Below are 20911 nucleotides of genomic sequence, written 5' to 3' on the forward strand. Positions count from 1 at the left end.
CTAATTGCCCCTAACTGCCAGACTGGTCACTCCCAATTGCCTCCCTCTGCTGGCCTGGCTGCCCCCAACTGCTCCCCCTCTGTCGGCCTAGTCTCCCCCCACTGACTCCCCCGGAGGCCTGGTCACCCCTCAGCCCCCATCAGCCTGGTCGCTTCACGCAGCCTGCTGTTCAGTCATTTTATAATCCCTCACTAACCCCTTGCAGGCCTGGTCGAAGACAGCCATCTTGTGAGAGTGTGAGGGTTAATTTGCATATTCCCTCTTTATTATATAGGATTTTTATTGATTTCAGAGAAGATGGAAGAGGGATAGAAAGAAACATCTATGATCAGAAAATCATTTATCAACTGCCCGCTGCATGCTGCCTACTGAGGATGGAGCCTACAACTCGGGCATGTGCCCTTGACTAGAATTGGACCCGGGTCACCTCAGTTGCAGGACGATGTTCTTGCCACTGAGGCAAAACAGCTAGGATCACTTTGTTATTTTTCATTGTTTTTAATATTTGCACATACCGTTTCTAGAGCAATTATGAGTTTTTACGAATGCAGTTACACCACCAAGACAATGGAAAACATTCCATCAATTCAAAAGAACAAAATCGTGGTGGCTGTTTATATGGATGTTAGAGGTTCCTCTAAACCTTTATCTTTTTTCTTTTCTTATTTAAATATGTTTTTTTTATTGATTTCAGAGAGGAAGCGAAAAGGAGAAATAGAAACTTCAATGACTAGAGATAATCATTGATTGGCTGACTCCTACACGCCCCCTACTGAGGATCAAGTCTGCAAGCAAGGCTTGTGTCCTGACTGGGAATCGAACCATGACCTACTGGTTCATAAGGTCAGCACTCAAACCACTGAGCCATACCACCCAGACCAAACGTTTACCTTTTCTAGTATGAGATGTAGTGTATCACCATGTTGTCTTTCGCCCTGGCCGGGTAGCTCAGTTGGTTACAGCATCATTCCAACATAACAAGGTAGCAGGTTAAATCCCAGGTCACACACAAAAATCAACCAATGAATGTAGAAACTAGAACAACAGAGTACTATTTCTGCCTCTATCAATTTTTTAAAAAAAAATGTAAAAGAAGGCTCTAGCTGGTTTGGCTCACTGTATAGCGAGTAGGCCTGTGCATTGAAGGGTCCCAGGTTCGATTCCATTTAAGGGCACATGCCCGGGTTGCAGGCTTGATCCCCAGTAGGGAGCATGCAGGAGGATTCTCTTTCATCATTGATGTTTCTATCTCTCATCCTTTCCCTTCCTCTCTGAAATCAATAAAAGTACATTTAAAAATAAAAAGTAAAATAAAGTCATACTCTATCACTAAGAACAGTTTCTTTGGAAGTGAGACTGTGACTTTGTTTTCCTGCTTGGTTTGTATTCTTTGACAATATCCCTAAATTTATGAACTTCAATTGATTCATAAAGGAGATAACTATTCAAGGAGTAAATGATTAGAAACTATAGATATATCACTTTTCGGAAATGCATCCAATACCCTCTAGGAAATATTTCAGTATTTAGATAACAAGAAAGGCAAAAGCTGTTCCAGACACTTGGTTAAAGGCCTTGCACTCCCTGCCAGGCCTAGATATATGTTGTGGAAAAGAAAAGGTCACACATGTCCATCATCACACAGAGCTACTCCATGACCACGATGAATCAAGACAGAAGCAAAGGCATTCATGTCTGTATAGCTGATGAAAGAGAACAGGTTTCCCAAGAATAAAAATAACAAAACTCCCCTTTCTTCACTAATATGATTTGTTTCCTACAATTCAGGGTTAGCATGACTTTATTTTTTCCTGCCTTCTAAATAAAAATTAATATCACCACCCAATGTAGAATTAAGTTCATTTCCTCACAGAATCCAATGCAGAAAAATGTCTGGCTTCCCTCAATAGCAAATAAATGATCTATCACAAGGCAAAATACAAGAAACTCTTTTCAGTGTGCTGTTACTGTCACAGCCCACAGCCATTTATGGTTTGTGGTCATTATTATTCGTATTCATTCCATTCCATGTCTCTTTTTACCATAGATGTGATTTTGTTGGTATTTGGCTGGAAGGGACAGAAAAAAACATGATTGAAGCTTTTAATATTTTGAACGAATAAGAAAGCAGTCTGTGCCAAATAAGTATAAAAAAGTATTAATTTCCCTGAGAAAACATGTTTGAATTTATACACACATGATAATTGTGACTCAGATTATATGATTAAATGAAAAAGATAACATGTTGATCTGAAAATACATAATTACAATGGGATAGTTAAAGATGTCCTCAGGAAACAATAAAACGAAACAGCTATTAGCATAAGAGTGATTGGCAAGCAGTTCATATTTCCTTAAAAAGTACAGAAGCATTGATTAGAGAGAAAAATGCACATAATTTTAATCACATACAACCCAAGATAACTGAAAATATTGAGATTAGGCTCAGCTCTGAGTGACAACACACATCAGAGTCTGCCTGCAATGAGGAAAGTGTCGATTCTCACATGGAAGGACTGGCTCAGAGCCCTCACTGCAGAGGGTGGTACAAGAGCAAACTGTCATGGGGCTCCTTGGCACTGCACCATGGCAGCTGTCACAGTGGGATCCGAATCCCATTAGTAGTAGTATCAATAGGACGAGATGATCACTAGTCAAATTAGACCTCAAGCAAATGCAATCTAGAGAACAGTGCGTACCCTTCAGAAAACAGCCACAACCATTACAGCCTACGTTTGTTGCCTGGTGAACACCAATGGCCTTGCAGGAAAAGCCAACCTATGCTGGATTTTTAATGTTGAATTCTAAACAACTGTAAAGCTTACACCGGACATCAAAGGAAGTAAAGCAGTGGCTGGCAGTTTTGAGGATATTCCTGGCTGGTAGGGTAAAGAGTGAGAAAAACAAACTAAAATATTCTCTTCTTAATGTGAACCCCATGGAAAATTACCAGCCAAAAGCAACACAAAAACCAACCATGAAAATAATTCACATGGGACTCTAGAGTGAACTGTAAGCACAAATATATGGCGAATACTTACTATCTAAAATAACAGTGAATTTCAAGTGCAATTGAAAAATTAAAAAATACATGTGTGTAGGGCCTATTCACCACATTCCTTACATTCATAGAGCTTTTCTCCACTGTGTGTGCTTTCATGTCTGGGCATGAGCAGGAGCCAACTGATTGATGTTTTTCTCTCACATCAATATTGCTCTTTATCTTTCTCTCTGACTTCCACTGTCTAGATGGAAAAATATCCTAAGATATCCCAAGGTGAGTATATATATATATATATATATGAACTAGCGTTAACCGGTTTGGCTCAGTGGATAGAGCATCAGCCTGCAGACTGAAGGTTCCCAGGTTCGATTCCAGTCAAGGGCATGTACCTTGGTTGCGGGCACATCCCCAGTAGGGGGTGTGCTGGAGGCAGCTGATTGAAGTTTCTCTCTCATTGATGTTTCTAACTCTCTATCCCTCTCCCTTCCTCTCGGTAAAAATCAGTAAAATATATTTTTAAAAAAGAACTAGGATAGTCAAAGGGTTTTCTATAATCTTTACAGGATAGGGCTTATTTTCAGTGGGCATTCTTTCATTCATTATGATTTCTCTCCACTTTGAGTATTTAGGTGAATTTCAAGGAAACTGGAATGAATGAAGGCTTTCCCACATTGCTTACATTCATAGGGTATGTCCTTATTATGAGTTCTTTCATGACATTGGAGGGAAGTTGGATAAGAGAAAGCTTTACCACGATGATTACATTCCTAAGGTTTTTTCACCAGTATGAATACTTTCATGAAGTCGGAGGGGATATAAATCATGGAATGTTTTACCACATTCCTTACATTCATGAGGGTTCTTTTCGTCATGACTTCTTTTATGTTTTCCAAGAGAGGTGAGAGAACTGAACGCTTTCCCACATTGCTTACATTCATAGGGTATGTCCTTATTATGAGTTCTTTCATGACATTGGAGGGAAGTTGGATAAGAGAAAGCTTTACCACAATGGTTACATTCATAGGGTTTTTCCCCAGTATGCATTCTTTCATGAATTCTAAGCAAAGAGGGATAAAGGAACGTTTTACCACATTCCTTACATTCATGAGGCTTCTTTCCATCATGATTTCTTTTATGTGTTGCAAGAGAACTGGAAGTACTGAAAGCTTTCCCACATTGCTTACATTCATATGATTTCTCCCCAGTATGCATTCTTTCATGATTTCTAAGATATTTGGAACATCTGAAAGCTTTCCCACATTGCTTACATGCATAGGGTTTTTCCTTATTATGAGTCCTTTCATGAATTCGGAGGGAAGATGGATAAGAGAAAGCTTTACCACAATGCTTACATTCATAACGTTTTTCCCCAGTATGAATACTTTCATGAAATCGGAGGAAATATCGATCATAGAATGTTTTACCACATTCCTTGCATTCATGAGGCTTCTTTCCATCATGACTTCTTTTATGTTTTCCAAGAGAGACATTTATAGGGTTTCTTCTCAGTATGCATTCTTTCATGATTTCGAAGAGAAGTGGAAAATATGAAAGCTTTCCCACATTGCTTACATTTATAGGGTTTCTTCTCAGTATGCATTCTTTCATGATTTCGAAGAGAAGTGGAAAATATGAAAGCTTTCCCACATTGCTTACATTTATAGGGTTTCTTCTCAGTATGCATTCTTTCATGATTTCGAAGAGAAGTGGAAAATATGAAAGCTTTCCCACATTGCTTACATTTATAGGGCTTTTCTCCACATTGTGTCCGTTGATGCTCTCGATAAGACTTTGGACAACTGAAGGCTTTTCCACATTGCTTACAACCATAGGGTTTTTCCCCAGTATGAGTTCTTTTATGATTTTGGAGGGAAGTTGAATAAGAGAAAACTTTACCACAAAGCTTACATTCATATGGTTTTTCCCCAGTATGCATTCTTTGATGAATTATAAGGGCATAGCAGCGACGGAATGTTTTACCACATTGCTTACATTCATGAGGCTTCTTTCCAGCATAACTTCTTTTATATTTTTCAAGAGAGCTGAGCCAACTGAAGATGTTCCCAGATTCATAAGGTTTCTCACCAGTGTGTGTTCTTTCCTGATTTCTAAGAGAAGTGGAACTTAAAGCTTTTCCAGATTTCTGACATTGATAGTGCTTTTCTGCAGTGTGTGTTCTTTCATTTTCTCCAGAGTACTTGGAAGAACTGAAAGCTTTGCCACATTGCTTACTTTGATGTGGTTTCTCTCCGGTATGAGTGTTTTTGTGAAGTTTAAAGGCAATGAGACGACTAAAGCCTTTCCCACATTGCACACACTCATACGGATTCCCAGCAATACGTGTTCTTTCATAATTTCTAAGGGAAGTTGAATACTGGAAAGCTTTCCCACTGAGGCTGCCTTCATGGCTTCCAATATGTTGATGATGCTTAAAAGCTTTCTCAGTTTCCTTACATTTATAAGGGTTTTCTTCATATTCCTGACACAGGTAAAGTTTGGGTCCAATATGAGAGCTCAGGTGGTTATTCAACGATAAATAATGCATGAATATTTGCCTACACAACCTGGATTTAGGTTGTTTCATTTCAGTAGGAGTTTCTGTCTTTTCGTTATGATTTGGAATCTGGCTGAAGTTTTCGCTGCATTGACTACCATCCTTCCTTGTACAGAGTCTCACTACCATATGACTGCTGTAAAAATCAGAAGCATATTATTAATACTATGTTAACAATTTAATATTTATTATTAGCATGACAATGACATTTTTAACCATTTTCAAAGAAAGAGTGGGGTTTCTGAACATTCCAATTTTTGAAAGTGGATATCCTGAAACCTCTGAAATAGGCTGGATCACAGATATTATGAAAACACTTATATTGATTAATGGTACTGATGTATTTTTTTCCAAGTGCAATTATTGTTATACATTAAACATCTAGGCCATATTTCAGAAAAAACATTTGGATGAGATAATTCTAAGAACCAATATATTTAAAACTGGGCTGTTACCATTGGATTACCTGTTTTAAAGATTCTTTTGTGGACCAGGCCCATTTGCCTCAGTGGTTCAGAATAGAGCAGTGGTTCCCAAACTTATTTGGCCTACCGCCCCCTTTCCAGAAAAAATACATGCACCAGGGGCTTGCTGGTTCATTTCCCTAAAAGGGAACATGGCCAGACTGCAGACTTATTAAACCCAGTACGGGGCATGCAGGAGGCAGTCAATTGAATTTTTATATCTCTCCCTCTCACCTCCATAGTCTAAAATCAATAAAAACATATTTTTGCACCACCAGAGAGGCTCACTGACCTCTGAACCTGGTGGTCATAGTTCAATTTCTGGTCAGGGCTCATGCCCTGGTTCTTGATTCTGAATGCAGGGCATTCAGGAGGCAGCTATCAATAATTCTCTCTCATCATTGATGTTTCTTTGTCTTTCTCCCTCTTCCTACCTCTCTGAAGTAAATTTTAAAAAATTAAACACAAATTAAAAAAATAAATATATAAAAATATATTACACACACACACACACACACACACACAGATGCTCTTAATGCTTTTTCATGTCAATGCAACTCACCTAAAATTCATCCCATGATTTTCATATTGATCTTCACTATCATGGTCGTCACACTGTTCTTCTAAAACACATGCTAAAAAAACCATTATAAACTATTAAAGAATATAAAAACTGGTTAGATTTTAAGTACACAATGAGCTGTGATCATTCCTGGTTTAAGTACCAATGTATTTCCTTTCCATATTTCAGTTCTTGAAACAGCACTGATGAGCAAGCAACACTAGTTTTCTTTTCTTGTTTATAAAAAATATATTTTATTGACTTTTTACAGAGAGGAAGAGATAAGGATAGAGAGTTAGTAACATTGATGAGCTGCTTCCTGCACACCTCCTACTGGGGATGTGCCCACAACACAGGTACATGCCCTTGACCGGAACTGAACCTGGAAGCTTTCGGTCCACAGGCCAACACTCTATACACTGAGCCAAACCAGTTAGGGCTAGTTTTCTAACTGAATAAATAAGTACCAAGTTGTTTCAGGCCAGAGTCGCTCTGTGGTTGACCGTCAACCTATGAACTGGTATGAACCGGGAGGCCACAGGTCAATTCCCAGTAGGACCGGTTTGCAGGCTAGATGCCCAGTGTGAGGCGCGCACAAGGTACCCAATCAGTGATTCTGTCTCATCATTGATTTTTCTCTCATTCTCTCCCTTTACTTTCTCTCTAAAATCAATAAAAATGTATTTTAAAAAAATAATTTATGATACCTACCTACTGATGCCAGGTTCCAGAAGGTTTCCAGCATCACATCTGTGTAGAGTTTCTTCCACGTCAGATCCAGGAAAGCCCACTCCTCCATGGTGAACTCCACATTAACATCCTCAAAGGCCACTGAGTCCTAAAATATCCCACATATGCATATTGGACCATGGGTGGGACAGACAGCACTGGGGACCTATACATAATTCATAGCACATTCACACAGAATACGTGGTCACCAACATTTAGTGTATCACTTGATTGTAAGACTATTATTAATTTGCCACATTCACATCCTCAAGAGCACATGGAATTTATTGATATCATTTTACTGTGATCACTTCAAGTCTTCATTGCTCTCTAATGTCAGGGTAAAGAACAGCTGGAACAACTTTTATATTAATACATTAAAATACTTCTGTCTTAAGCCCATCGATTCCTTGTGAGAAAACTCATCTCCATTATAACCACCATTTGATGCAGCAGTCCATGAAACATACTGTCATGTCTGCATAAAGTTTTAGTGACTGTGAATACAATAAAGGCTTGGTAGCTTGCTCTTCTATTCTCATCACCATACAGGAGAGGCCAGACGGTGTGTGGAAATTCAAATTAGAACACAATGTACTTGGCCATATTGTCCTGAAGTACTCCAGATTATTAGAAGTCATCAGATACACCTGAATGAATGAGAATATTCTCATGGAGGAGTATAGATGATCATTTGTTTTTATAATATTTGTTAGTAACTCAGTTTGACCTTCTTTTGCCTCTCTCATTTCATGGAGATAGGATGTTAAAGTTAGAGCTCAGGCATGAGCAAGACAGGACAACTTAGCTCTTTACAAAAGTCCTCTACTCATGAGCCTGAGGGTTACTTCACACTGGTTTTTAGGACACATAGACACGTATATTGAAATCATAAGATCACACTCAAAAGAAGTCTTTCTGGCAGAATTGTGACACTATAACCGCGGCCTAGACCTTGAGGAACAATTTAAGACTTGGCATGTCGAAGGGCCTTTATTGAAATCTGCAATGTTTTCATGTTGAAATTAGTTTCACCGGAAACTAATACAAAATAAGATTAAATGTAAACTGTAATTGGAATATAAATTACATGGTGTTTTTGGAGAGGAAAAATTAATATAATTAAAATGTCCATACTACTCAAAGCAATCTATAGCTTCAATGCAATTCCTATCAAGATACCCATGATGAATATCACATAACTAGAATAAATATTCAAAAATTTTACATAGACCACAAAACACCGTGAATAGCAACAGCAATCTTGAGAAAGAAGAACAAATGTAGATGAATCACACTACCTAATACCAAATGTACTACAAGGCCATAGTAATCAAAACAGCATGGTCCTGGCCTAAAAAGCATATAAAGCACTGGAATGGAACAGAGAATCCAGATATAAACCCATTCATTTATGGTCATAGAATTCTTGACAAAGGAGGCAAGAACACACAATAAAGTAAAGGTAGTATCCTGTATTATAAAAGGCTAATATGGAAATTGTCCCTGAGAGTTTGACTGACCGGGAGTTCCATGGCTTGCTATGATGTGCGCTGACCACCAGGGGGCAGCACAAAACATGGTGGGTGTCAGCTATGCCGCACTAGTAGCAGGCGGCAGTGGAGGTAATACTGACCTCGATGGGCCCTGATGAGAGCGGGACTGCTATGAGATGGTGCAGTAGGTGAGTGGTCTGCGCCTGTCCAAGGTGGATGTGAGTGGGTACCCTGAAAACCCGCCAGTCGCCCCACCGATGGAGACGGGCACTAATGGTGGGCGGCGGTGCCGACGAGTGGGCGGCACCAGGCCAGTGCGCCTGGGAGCAGGGCCCCTGATGGCCCTGCTGGTTGCAGCACAGATGGCAACAATATATAACAGTGCTTAACCAAGGGTCCTCAAACTACGGCCCGCGGGCCACATGCAAATACAAATATTGTATTTGTTCCCGTTTAGTTTTTTTACTTCAAAATAAGATAGGTGCAGTGTGCATAGGAATTTATTCATAGTTTTTTTTTAAACTATAGTCCGGCCCTCCAATGGTCTGAGGGACAGTGAACTGGCCCCCTGTTTAAAAAGTTTGAGGACCCCTGGCTTAAACAGTTGTAAAAAGCAAATGATGCCTCAGTTATAAGGTAACAATTAAAGGGCCTTTTGGAGACTATTATAACTTATAACCCTTGCTTCCCTGTTGCTGGAACATTAGACCTTGATCTCTAGGAACAAGTAGGTAGGAATTTAAAGAGAAATCAGGCCCAGGGAAAACAAGTGCCTTTGTCATCTTCAATTATGTGGGTCCCCGCCTGCCTGCCCCCTGCCCCGGCCCGTGCCCCTTCCGGTACACCCTGTCTCAGTGCCACTCTGCGCCCCTTGGGTCTCCCGCTTCCTGGCCGTCCACTTTGCTGAAGCCGTGGAGCTTGCCAGGGAGCCGCTCCTCAGGCAGCCCCACAGCCCGGCCTCTTGCAGCTGCTAGATCTCCAACCTCACCTAGGACACCTTTCTTCCACATTCGCCCTTCATCCATTCCTCTCTCCTGCTGGGTTTGTGCTCCAGGCCTGAAAGAAAAGGACCAAGGCCAAGAAGGACAAAGCCCAAAGGAACTGAGTCTTGAACCCCCACATCCCATTCTCTGGATTTCCTCTCGCACCTCCTCTCTGTTTCATGTCTTGAATGGGCACCGGGTCCGGGCACCCTGCGGCCCAGGCACATGGCTTCTGGGCAGCCTTAGAGACAGTCTCCGTTAAGCTGTGGATCTGTGGCCAGATGCCCTGTAGTGACGTTACGGCGTCCCGGCTAATGAGCATATTCCTCTATTATATAGATAGATAGAGCAGAGGCTGGGAACCTTTTTTCTGCCAAGGGCCATCTGGATAGTTCTAACAACATTCATGAGCCATACAATATCATCAACTTAAAAATTAGCCTGCTATATTTGGTCACACATTTAAGTGGCAGAGCCAGAGCAAATGATTCCAGGACCACTTTCAAGAGGGCCCAATTCCATACTCTGCCTGCCAGTTGCCTAGAAATGCATGAAAGCTCCCACTCAGGTACATAGAATAGAGGCACAACAGGCTCACCAATGCCACATGGGACAGCAAAGCTCCCACAGGTCAGCAAGTTTGAGAAACAGAAGTCAGACCCACATGGCTGGTAATGTTGGCATGTGCTATTCCTGGCAGCAAGTTCAAAGGGTCACCTGCAGAGGTGTGGATGTGAGTGATGCTCGTGTGTCACACCCCTCACACCCACACCAGGAGAGCAGGACAAGCCTTAGGACTCACATAGAGGTCTCAAAGGAGGGCCGGGCTGGCCTCTCAAGCAGCTGAGACCTGGCTTCAGAGCCAGAAATGGAGCCTGGTGTGGTCATGGTCCGGGGTAAGAGTTCTGCACAGGCAGGGATTCTGTGGTTTGAATCACCTGCCTGCTCTATAGGAGACATGACCCAGGCTTTCTTATCAGCTTGTTCAAGTGCGAGGCAATAAGGACAAGAGCGGCTGAGGCTCAAGCTGTCAGCAGGCAACCATGAAAAAATGCATAGTTTGCCTGAACCGCATGGCTCAATGTTGGAGCATCCACCTATGAACCAGGAGGTCTCAGTTTCATCTCTGTTCTGGGCAGATGACCAGTTGCAGTTTCTATCCCCAGTGGGGAGGGGGGCGGCAGGATGCAGTCTATGGATTATTCTCTTTCATGATTGATATTTCTATTTGTTTCTCCCTCTCCCTTCCTCTCTGAAATTACATATATATATATTTGATTGAGTATATGCTTAACTGTGCTCTAGTTTCTTTTCACACAAGATTATACAAAAACCAAATTCTAAAATGAAACCAAAAGAAAATGTAAGTTAATACTCATGAAATTTAAGTTATTCTTGTGTGCACACCCCCTACTGGGGATGTGCCCGCAACCAAGGTACATGCCCTTGACCGGAGCGAACCTGGGACCTTTCAGTCCGCAGGCTGACGCTCTATCCACTTGAGCCAAACCAATTAGGGCAATAAAAATATATTTTATAAAATTAAAATGTGCCTGAAAACTTAAATACATTCATTTCACATTTGGAGTTTCTCTTGCATAAAAGGGAAAAGAAAAATCTGTTTGCTTTCATAAATTTCCTTGCTTTATTCATCTTCTCTCACTCCCTCTCTCTCTCTTTAATGCTCACCTGAGGATATTTTTCCACTTATTTTTAGAGAGAGTGGAAGAGAGAGGGAAACACAGAGATAAATATCTATGTAGGAGAAACACATCGATTGGCTGCCTCCTGCACATGGGAAGACCAGGGCCTGGGCCAGGGAGGAGTCTGCAACCAAGTATGCACCCTTGTTCAGAAACAAACCTGGGACATGTCGATTCACAGGTAGATGCTCTATCCACTCAGGTAAACTAGCCAGGGCTATATATATCTCTCTCTATCTCTCTGTCATACACACACACACACACACACACACACACACGCACACGAATAAATAAATAAATATATTTGAGAGAGGAAAAGAGAGGGAGATAGAGAGAAACATCCGTGATGAGAGAATCACTGATCGGCTTCCTCCTGCATGCACCTTACTGGGGATCAAGCATGCAACTCTGGCATGTGCCCTGACCTGAATGGATCAGTGACCTCTTGCTCTCTAGGTTGACACTCATCCACTGAGCAACTCTACTGGGAAGTATCAATATTTCTCTCTCTTTTTTCCTACCTGGTACATTCAATCAATGGACATTTTCATTCTCAGGGAAACTAGAGTGAAAGGGCTTCCTTAGTCAGTGGATAAAGGATCTGAAGGAAAGAAACACATACATTGGATTCAGCTCAGATGAGCAGCCTGCTTCCCACAGGACAGAGGAAAGCCACTTTCAGAAGGTTCCACATTCTTCACTCTCCCGGCTGAGACAGAACCCCTGGAGTGTTACAGTCCCTGGGGAAGCAGAGGAGGGACACCTGAGCAGCCACCCCAGGAATGAAGTCTGGGAGCTCCAATACCTCCTCTCCCCGGGGAATAATGGAAATATAGTGGGCAGTTAGACAGACATGAGCAGAGCAAGGAGAATGGGCCAGGGGCAGAAGGTCATGCCTAGCAACAGACAACTGTAGGCTGTGACGTCATCGCCAGGGTGACATTTCATCCTGTAACATATTGCTGGTCCTGCAGTTTGGATCCCCGGACCTTTTTCTCCCTAGAAATAACCCCTAGGCCACACTTCTATTTTAGCTGCAGGCCCAGAAAAGCAGCAAAACCAGAAAAGCGATGCCAGGGCTGACCTCAGGACCAGCTGCATTGAATGATGACCTGTGCCCTGGACACAACCAATCAATCGGTGGAGACCCAGCCATAAGAGACACATCTGAAAAGCTGCTGAATATTCTGAGATTTTCCCTGGGACCTCCCTTAAAATCTCCACCCTAAAGCCTTAGGACAGAGAACCCAGCACTCTCTCCTTCCTGGGAGCATGTCCCAACCTCTCTTCATCCTCCCATTCCTCCAGGCATGTAACAGCTACCTTTCTCACTTCTAAGAGCCAAGGGCCCTTCCATTACCTCTGTAACTTGTTCCTTCTATGAATTTCTATTCCTTGAAGAATTTCTTCTTCTATCTCTGTTATATTCCAAATAAATGTTCTCTTATAGTTTGAGTCTTGGCTCTGAATCATTCCCAGCCAGAATTCAAGCACCTATGTTACTGAACCCAGATCCAGTCCAACCCCATGGGTCTAAGGTGCTGCTCCCACCATGCCTCCGCCAACAGACGTGCTCCCTTTCTCAGGCTTCAGCTCACAGTGAGGGGGTGCACAGCTGGATTCAGTGTAAGGTTCTGACCCAAATGAACTCCCAATTTCACAGTCCCTAACCCAGGACACACACTCCTGACTTTCACAGATTTTCTCAATGCGCACCCACACTCTGGATGCAAAACTTCAACCGATGCCTAGAAACAGGCCCAGGGGGACCACAACTAAAACCTCAGAAGGGGCATCACCCCCTCCCGCAGGTGCACTTGCTTCCCCAGCTTTCCAGGGCTGTAGCTTCTCTCGCTGTAAAGGCTCCCTCCATGGAGGTTGTGAGCAGGTTGGACACGTGCAGGGAGAGGCTCCCCAGGAAGGTCAGTGGGCCTTCAAGTATTTCCCTTGGCAGGCTCAAGGGGGTGGGGGACTTCCTTAGCTTAAAAGCACCTGGCCTCAGACCTCTGCTCTCCCATTATGTTGAGCTTGACCTGGATGTTTCGAGCAACACAAAGCTAGTGTTGGAATAATCAGTAAACTTGCTTAAACTCAGTGTTCATGTATAAAGAAGGGATTTAAATGGTAAGGCACTTTGCTAGCTCAACAAGAAAATCCCTAAGTATCTATTATTGCAATAAAAAAAAGATGCTTATTAATTATTGTTCCCATGGCAAGAATTTGTTTTATAAACTATTAATCATATTTCATCACCTCTAGTCTAAGCTCTAAAAATCCATTTGACTCACTCAAAATAATAGAACTTAAAATATTTCTACCCACACTGGGAGAAAACAGGCCAAACAATAATTTAATACATGCAATCTATATATATATAAAACCCTAATATGCAAATAGACCAAACGGCAGAAGTGAAGTGTCGGGTGGGAATCCGACCGTTGTCCAGGCACCGGTTTCTGATTCGTTTCGTTGTTTTTTTAAAAAAAATATTTTATTGATTTTTTACAGAGAGGAAGGGAGTGGGACAGAGAGTCAGAAACATCGATGAGATAGAAACATCGATCAGCTGCCTCCTGCACACCCGCCACTGGGGATGTGCCCGCAACCATGGTACATGCCCTTGACCGGAATCGAACCTGGGACCTTTCAGTTCGAAGGCCGATGCTTTATCCACTGAGCCAAACCGGTCAGGACAGGAATACTTGCTTTGATGCAAATTACTTCCAGGTGGTTATTAGCTACCTGGAAATACACATATACAAAATACACTTTTTAAAGACAGCAATTCATTGACTATGGGAAAATAATAAACAATTCAAACTCTGAGTCTGTTCTATTAAAAAAGGGGACGACGGGTGCACAATGAATCACTTGTGTAAAGTCACATCACCAAAAGAAAAACTTAACACATTGCAGACAGATCATGAGCATTCTGGTGTTTTCTTATGACACAGTGTTTTACATACTAGTAAATGTTAAAGGCATGCCTTAAAATTAAAAGCCCATTGCATTTTGAAGTTATTTATTACATGTTCTTACAAGCTAATATCTTTTGAAAATATGATACTTTGTAAAACATTTTTTTGTACTCGTTCAATAGAAACTTACCTGGCCACTGGGTAAAGCTAGTGGGTCCGCAATGTGTTAATACAGTCATGAGCCACATAACTTATGGTCAACAACGGACCTCATATAGGATGGTAGTCCCATAAGAGTATAATGGATTCAGCATAAAAAAATAAATTACCTAGGAATATATTTAACCAAGGAGGTAAAAGACCTGTATTCAGAAAATTTTAAGACAGTGAAGAAAGAAATTGAAGAAGATACAAATAAATGGAAGCAAATACCATACTCCTAAATAAGAAGAATTAACATAATTAAAATGTCCATACAACCCAAGGTGATCTATACATTCAGTGCAATTCCTATCAAAATACTAATGATGTTTTCACGGGACTAGAACAAGTAATCCAACATTTCGTATGAATCCAGGAAAGACACCAAATAGCCATAACTATCTTGACAAAGAACAAAGTCAGAGATACCATATTACCTGATATCAAACTTATAAGAATTAACTCAAGTGGATTAAAGACTTAAATGTAAAACTACTACAGTAAAATCTCTTAATATTCCTCTTAATATTTTTATGACATGTCCCCTTGAGCAAGGCAAACAAAAGAAAAAATAAACCAATAAAACCACCTCAAACTAAAAAGATTTTGCTGGGCAAAGGAAACTGTCCACAAAATGAAAAGACATCCTACAGAATGGGAAAACATATTCAGCAATGATACACTTGATAAGGGGTTAATATCCAAAACTTATAAAGAATTCACACAAGTCAACACCAACAAAACAAACAATCCAATTAAAAAAGACCTGAACAGTTACATCTCAAAAAAGGGCGTACATTACAGATGGCCAACAGACATATGAAAAGATATTCAGTGTCACTATTAATCAGAGAAATACAAATTAAAACTACAATTGTTTTCATTGGTCAGAGCATCATTACCAAAAGGGTGCAGTTTCAATTAGGGTTTGGGCACATACATTGGTTGTGGGTTCGATCCCCAGTTGATGGTCCGGGAGGCACCTGATGAATTTCTTTCTCTCTTTCTTTCAAATCAATAAACAAATCCTTGGTTGAGGATTACAAGGAAAAAACAAAATGAGCTATCAACTCATACCTGTCAGAATGGCTATCATCAATAAATCAACAAAAAAGTGCTGCTGAGGATGTGGAGAAAAGGGAACCTTCATGCAGTATAGGTGAGAATGAAGATTGGTGAAGCTACTATGGAAAAACAGTATGGAGGTTCCTCAAAAATTAAAAAAGGAACTGCCTTATGACTCAGCAATTCCACTTCTGGGTCAATACCCCAAAAAACCAAAAAACTAATTCAAAAGAGTATATGTTCATTGCAGCGTTATTTACAATAGCCAATATATGGAAGCAACCCAAGTACCTATCAATAGACAAGTGGATAAAGAAGAATATTACTTGGCTGCAATAAATAATGAAACCTTACCTTTTGCAACAGCATGGATGGACTTAGAAGTTTAACACAGTGAAATAAGTCAGAGAGAAAGACAATTACCATATGATTCCACTTACATGTGAAATCTAAAGAAATAAATCAATGAATAAACAAAATAGGAATACTCTAGAGATCAGACTGGTGGTTGGTTGCCAAAGGGAAAAGGTTTGGTGGATGGGTGAAATGGTTAAGAAGTACAAATTGGGGTGATTAAAAATGGCAGCAGAGTAAGATGATATTGCACGGACATGCTCCCGGAAACAAACTGCAAGTACAACTAATATATAGAAAAACTTCCTGAATAATCAACGGAAGATTTGCTGCAGAGAACCCTGATACCCAAGGACTGAAAGTGGAGACCCCATAGAGACTGGTAGGCGGAGCAGAGGCGGGAAGGGCTGGCACTGCATCCAAAGACAGCAATTGAAGCTCCAGAGAGATATCTCAGCTGTGGGGGGTTGCCATAGAGAACTCTGGGATCTAATCCCCAAGCTGGGCACCCCAGCAGAGAGCACAACAGAGAAGGGTACCCACGTAACATCTGGATGTGAAAAGCAATGTAGCTGCTGTTTCTCAGGGAGTGATAGCTGCAAATTAAGCCACCATATTAAAGGGCCAATGCATAAAATTCCCTTCCAGCCAACCACCTTGTGCTCCAGGAGAGGGAGGGCAGAGCAGACAGGAGCTGTGTAAGCAGAAGCCAGGATTGGGAACTCGGAGGGTAGAGATCAGAAAACAGACACCCCCAGATTCCTGGGCAGACATCCCCAGTTTCATCCCCTCACACAGCAGAGGACATCTTCACATAGACATTTGCCTTGTCTGGAGGGAAGGCAGTTGACACACACTATTGGAAATCACCTTGCCCTGAGGCCACATAGGAGACTAAAAATTACAATTAGCCTCCAGGCAGAAGCAACTGCCCCACCCTGTTGAGAAAAACTCGCCATAACTCAGGACCATTCCCTGGCGGGACAATTCAAGCCTGAAGCCTATCAGTGTGTAGGTAGAGGTGGTCTCTGGAGACTGAGTTTTGCTTGATCTAATTAGTCAGAAACAGCATTTGACACTGTCCTGCACTGAAGTTTGAGAAGCATAGAGGATTTACCTAGCATATAGTCCCAAACCCAAACAGCCAAAATGAGGAGACAACAAAACAACCCCCAAATGAAACAAGAGAATTCTCCAGAAAAAGAAATAAATGAAGCAGAGATAAGAAATTTATCTATAATGAAGTTCAGAGTATGATGTTAAAGATGCTCAACAGTATGAAAAATGATATAGTAACTATGAAAAAAAGAAGAGTTGGAAATAAAGAATGATATAACACTAATAACAATAGGAAGAAATACACTGCAGATTAGGGGAAACTGAGGATCAAATCAGTGAATTACAAGACAGAATTGAAAATATCATTCAATCAGAGAACCAAGAAGAAAAATCAATAAAAAAACATGAGAATAGCTTAACGGAGCTGTGAAACAACGTGAAATGTAACAATATTAGAATAGCAGGTGGGCCAGGAGACCCAGAAAGGGAGAAGTGAACTTGTTTGAAGAACTAATGGAAGAAAACTTCCATAATCTGGTAGAGGAAAAAGTCACACACATTCAGGAGGCACAGACAACTCCAAGCAAGAAGAACCCAAATACAGACACATCATAATTAAAATTCCAAGGGCAAAAGACAAAGAGAGAATTTTAAAAGCAGCAAGAGAAAAACAGTTAGTTACCTACAAGGGGAGTACCCATACGACTGTCAGCTGATTTCTCAACAGAAACTATGCAGGCCAGAGTGGCAAGAAATATACAAAGTGGTGAATAGCAAGTGCCTAGAACCAAGATTACTCTACCTAGCAAAGCTCTCATTTAGAATTGAAGGTCAGATAAAGAGCTTCACAGACAAGAAAAAGCTAAAGGAAAGGAGTTCATCACCACCAAACCAGTGTTATATGAAATGCTGAAGGGTATTCTCTAAGAAGAGGAAGAAGAAGAAAAAGGTAAAGATAAAAAATTATGAACAACAAAGTGACAACAAATACATATCTATCAACAAGTGAACCTAAAAATCAAATGAATAAAAAAACTGATGAACAGAACAGACTGCTAAATGTAATAGAATCAGAGGCATGGAAAGGGAGCAGAATCAGGGGCATGGAAAGGGAGCAGACTGACAATTCTTACAGGGTGAGGGGAAGTGGTTGTGGGGGGTGCAGGCAACGATTGGACAAAGAGCTTACACCTATGAACGAGGTCAGTGTGTGTGTGGGGGGTGTTTGAAGGCCTTGAGTGGGGTGGGAATTGGGTGGAGGGAAGCTATGGGGGGGGGTAAAGAGGAACATCTGTAATTATCTGAACAATAAAGATTAAAAAAAGAAAATAGACAATAAAAAAGCTTTGGCACATTTACACAATGGAATACTATGCAGCTGTAAAAAAGGAAGAATTCTTACCATTTGCAACAGCATGGAGGCACCTGAAGAGTATTACGCTAAGTGAAATAAGCCAGTCAGGGAAAGATGTGAGATGATCTCACTCATTGTGGAATCTAATGAACAAGATGAACTGATGAACAAAATAGATCCAGAGACACAGAAGCATGGGTCAGACTGACGTATTTCATAGGGAAGGCGTGGGTAGGCGGTTGGTGGGGAGTGATTAACTGGGGAACTTATAGGCAATAGATTAGAACATATAACAAGAGCCCAAGAAGTGTGAACTATTAATAGTTTTCTGAACTGTAGGTTATCTCCTCCCTAGCATTTCAAGGGAATCTGTGTGGCTTTAGTCACTGTACCTTGCTGGAATTTTGGTGATTCTGTAATATTATAAGAAAGAGGGAATTAATAAGAAACATTCCTGTGATTTCATGATGGCAATGTGATCTGAGACCCACACATATGACACTAGGATGGAATATCATACAGCACCATGAAATCTGGAAGGAGACTTGTTTGGTTTCAAACACTTATTTCACAAACTAAGGCATTTAAAAAAATTCCTGATGATATTCCATAGAGATTAATTATATGTCTGATACCACATGAAGTGCTAGTTGAATTTTCATTTATTTTTATAGCATAAATGACTAATGATAGAATTGGAACTAAAGGGACCCATTCCTCAGGGGTTAAAATTACAGTTGAAGTCTCTAACTGTGTTAAAATTACATATAAGTCTCTAACTGTGTACTGCATTTATCCTAACATCTCCAGCAACACGGAAGAACTGTCTGTCATTCAGGTTTGTTAGCTGGAGCTAGGTAAGCTCTGGTTACTTGAAAGTGAAAATGAATATATTTCCCCAGCAAACAATTATGTAAGATAAGTCTAACTCATTTGGCTTCTACTTAGATAATGATTTCACAGATCATATTCCTGTGCACTTACTGATTCAAATGTTTGTTTTTCTTTTAGTATTGAGAGACCATTGATAGATAGTGAAATTAGAACAATTTCCTCTGGAACACCAAACATTGATGATGTATGTGAAAGAATACAGAGGAAACAAATGGTATTCTCTCCCTCTCTCTCTCTCAGTCTCATTTTCCTTTCTCTACACCAATTTCTGTCATGGAATTGAGAGCTCCCTAATTGTCACCCTAAATCTGAGGGTTGAATTAATGTGTCCCCTGAGTTGGGGAAAAAGGACATGTAGACTACCTATGCTCAGTAAATGAAATGAATTCCTTTAGATTTGTTTTGTGTTTATCATAAACTAGTTTCTTATTATTCGCCTAGTACATTAGGAAGAAGTGTTTGCAAGCTGATTTTCCCATTTTAACTCTGAAGTGGGCTAATAATTCAGGTTTGGGGGAGGTGAAGTAAAGAGAAAACAATGACTTCAGCAAGGTGATTTGTTTACATTTCTTTAAAATTAGCCCAAGAGATGGAGAAAATACAAGGTTATGTTTTCAGTCCATATTGTCTTTACTCAGTTTTCATTATATGTATGTGTATGAACTCATGGGTATACTCCTCTGTGAAGGAGGGCAGAGAATAAAATTTCTCACCTTCCATATGACTTTTCTTTAAGGACAGGTCTGAATGGTAAATTGGACTCATAGAACATACAAAGTAACTACTTTCCCCAACCAACTACTAGAGAACTTGGGAAAGCTTTCCCTTTACCTCTTTCTTAATGTGGGTAAAGTGATATCATATGATGTTTCTATCATATGTATTCACACCTCAACATATACATTTTACTTAAATCTATATATATACACCAAGTGTACTAGTTTATTTTTTAAAATAATAACCATCTTCACAATGTCATTTTAAATGCTGCATCATAACTTTCTACTTTAGATACAATATAATGTACTTTAAAAATTGCTCTATTTTGACATTTTTTCCACATTGTGAATATAATGCCACAATGTAGTTTTTCACAACTTGTAAATGTAATTAAAGATTTCTTACAATATCATAGTAAAAATAAAATCTCTCATAAATATATCATGTAGCTTTTATTATTGTCAGGGATAAGGATATATGTTGCCTAATTGCTTTCCAGGAAAATATATACAAGAAGTTATGCCTTTCTGAGTCATTATTGATATTGATCACTACCATTGTAATTAATTAAGTCACTTTGTTAAATTGACAAGTGAAAATGATGATGGATTTCAGTACATATTTTAAATCTCTTTTTTAATTTTGCATAATTAAAAATTTGGAGTATACATGAGCCACTAATCTCAGAGATTTGTCACATTTCCCAACTAGGAAACTATACAGGACCTCGCCTGCTAAAACCTATGGTACTGAAAGACTGACCTAAAAAATGTTAGTGTAAATTACTTAGGATCACAGTAGCTGTAATCTTACTGGAACAGAATTTATTACATTTTTCAGGGAACAGGAGT

The 20911-nt window shown here is 40.3% G+C and overlaps 1 protein-coding gene across 1 annotated transcript in view; it reads right to left on the minus strand.

Moving 5' to 3' along the window:
- Window positions 1-3510: 3510 nt before the first annotated feature.
- The window catches only part of LOC102257233 (zinc finger protein 14), a 41988-nt gene continuing 24587 nt past the window's right edge, over window positions 3511-20911 (minus strand). The window contains 5 exon segments of the mRNA XM_014535187.1: window positions 3511-3771; window positions 3773-4490; window positions 4492-5694; window positions 6585-6657; window positions 7296-7422. Of these exon segments, the coding sequence (XP_014390673.1) occupies window positions 3604-3771; window positions 3773-4490; window positions 4492-5694; window positions 6585-6657; window positions 7296-7422 (2289 nt within the window). The 3' untranslated portion in view covers window positions 3511-3603.

This window comes from Myotis brandtii, unplaced genomic scaffold (genome assembly GCF_000412655.1).
Source record: "Myotis brandtii unplaced genomic scaffold, ASM41265v1 scaffold1012, whole genome shotgun sequence".
Classification (NCBI taxonomy): Eukaryota; Metazoa; Chordata; class Mammalia; order Chiroptera; family Vespertilionidae; genus Myotis; species Myotis brandtii.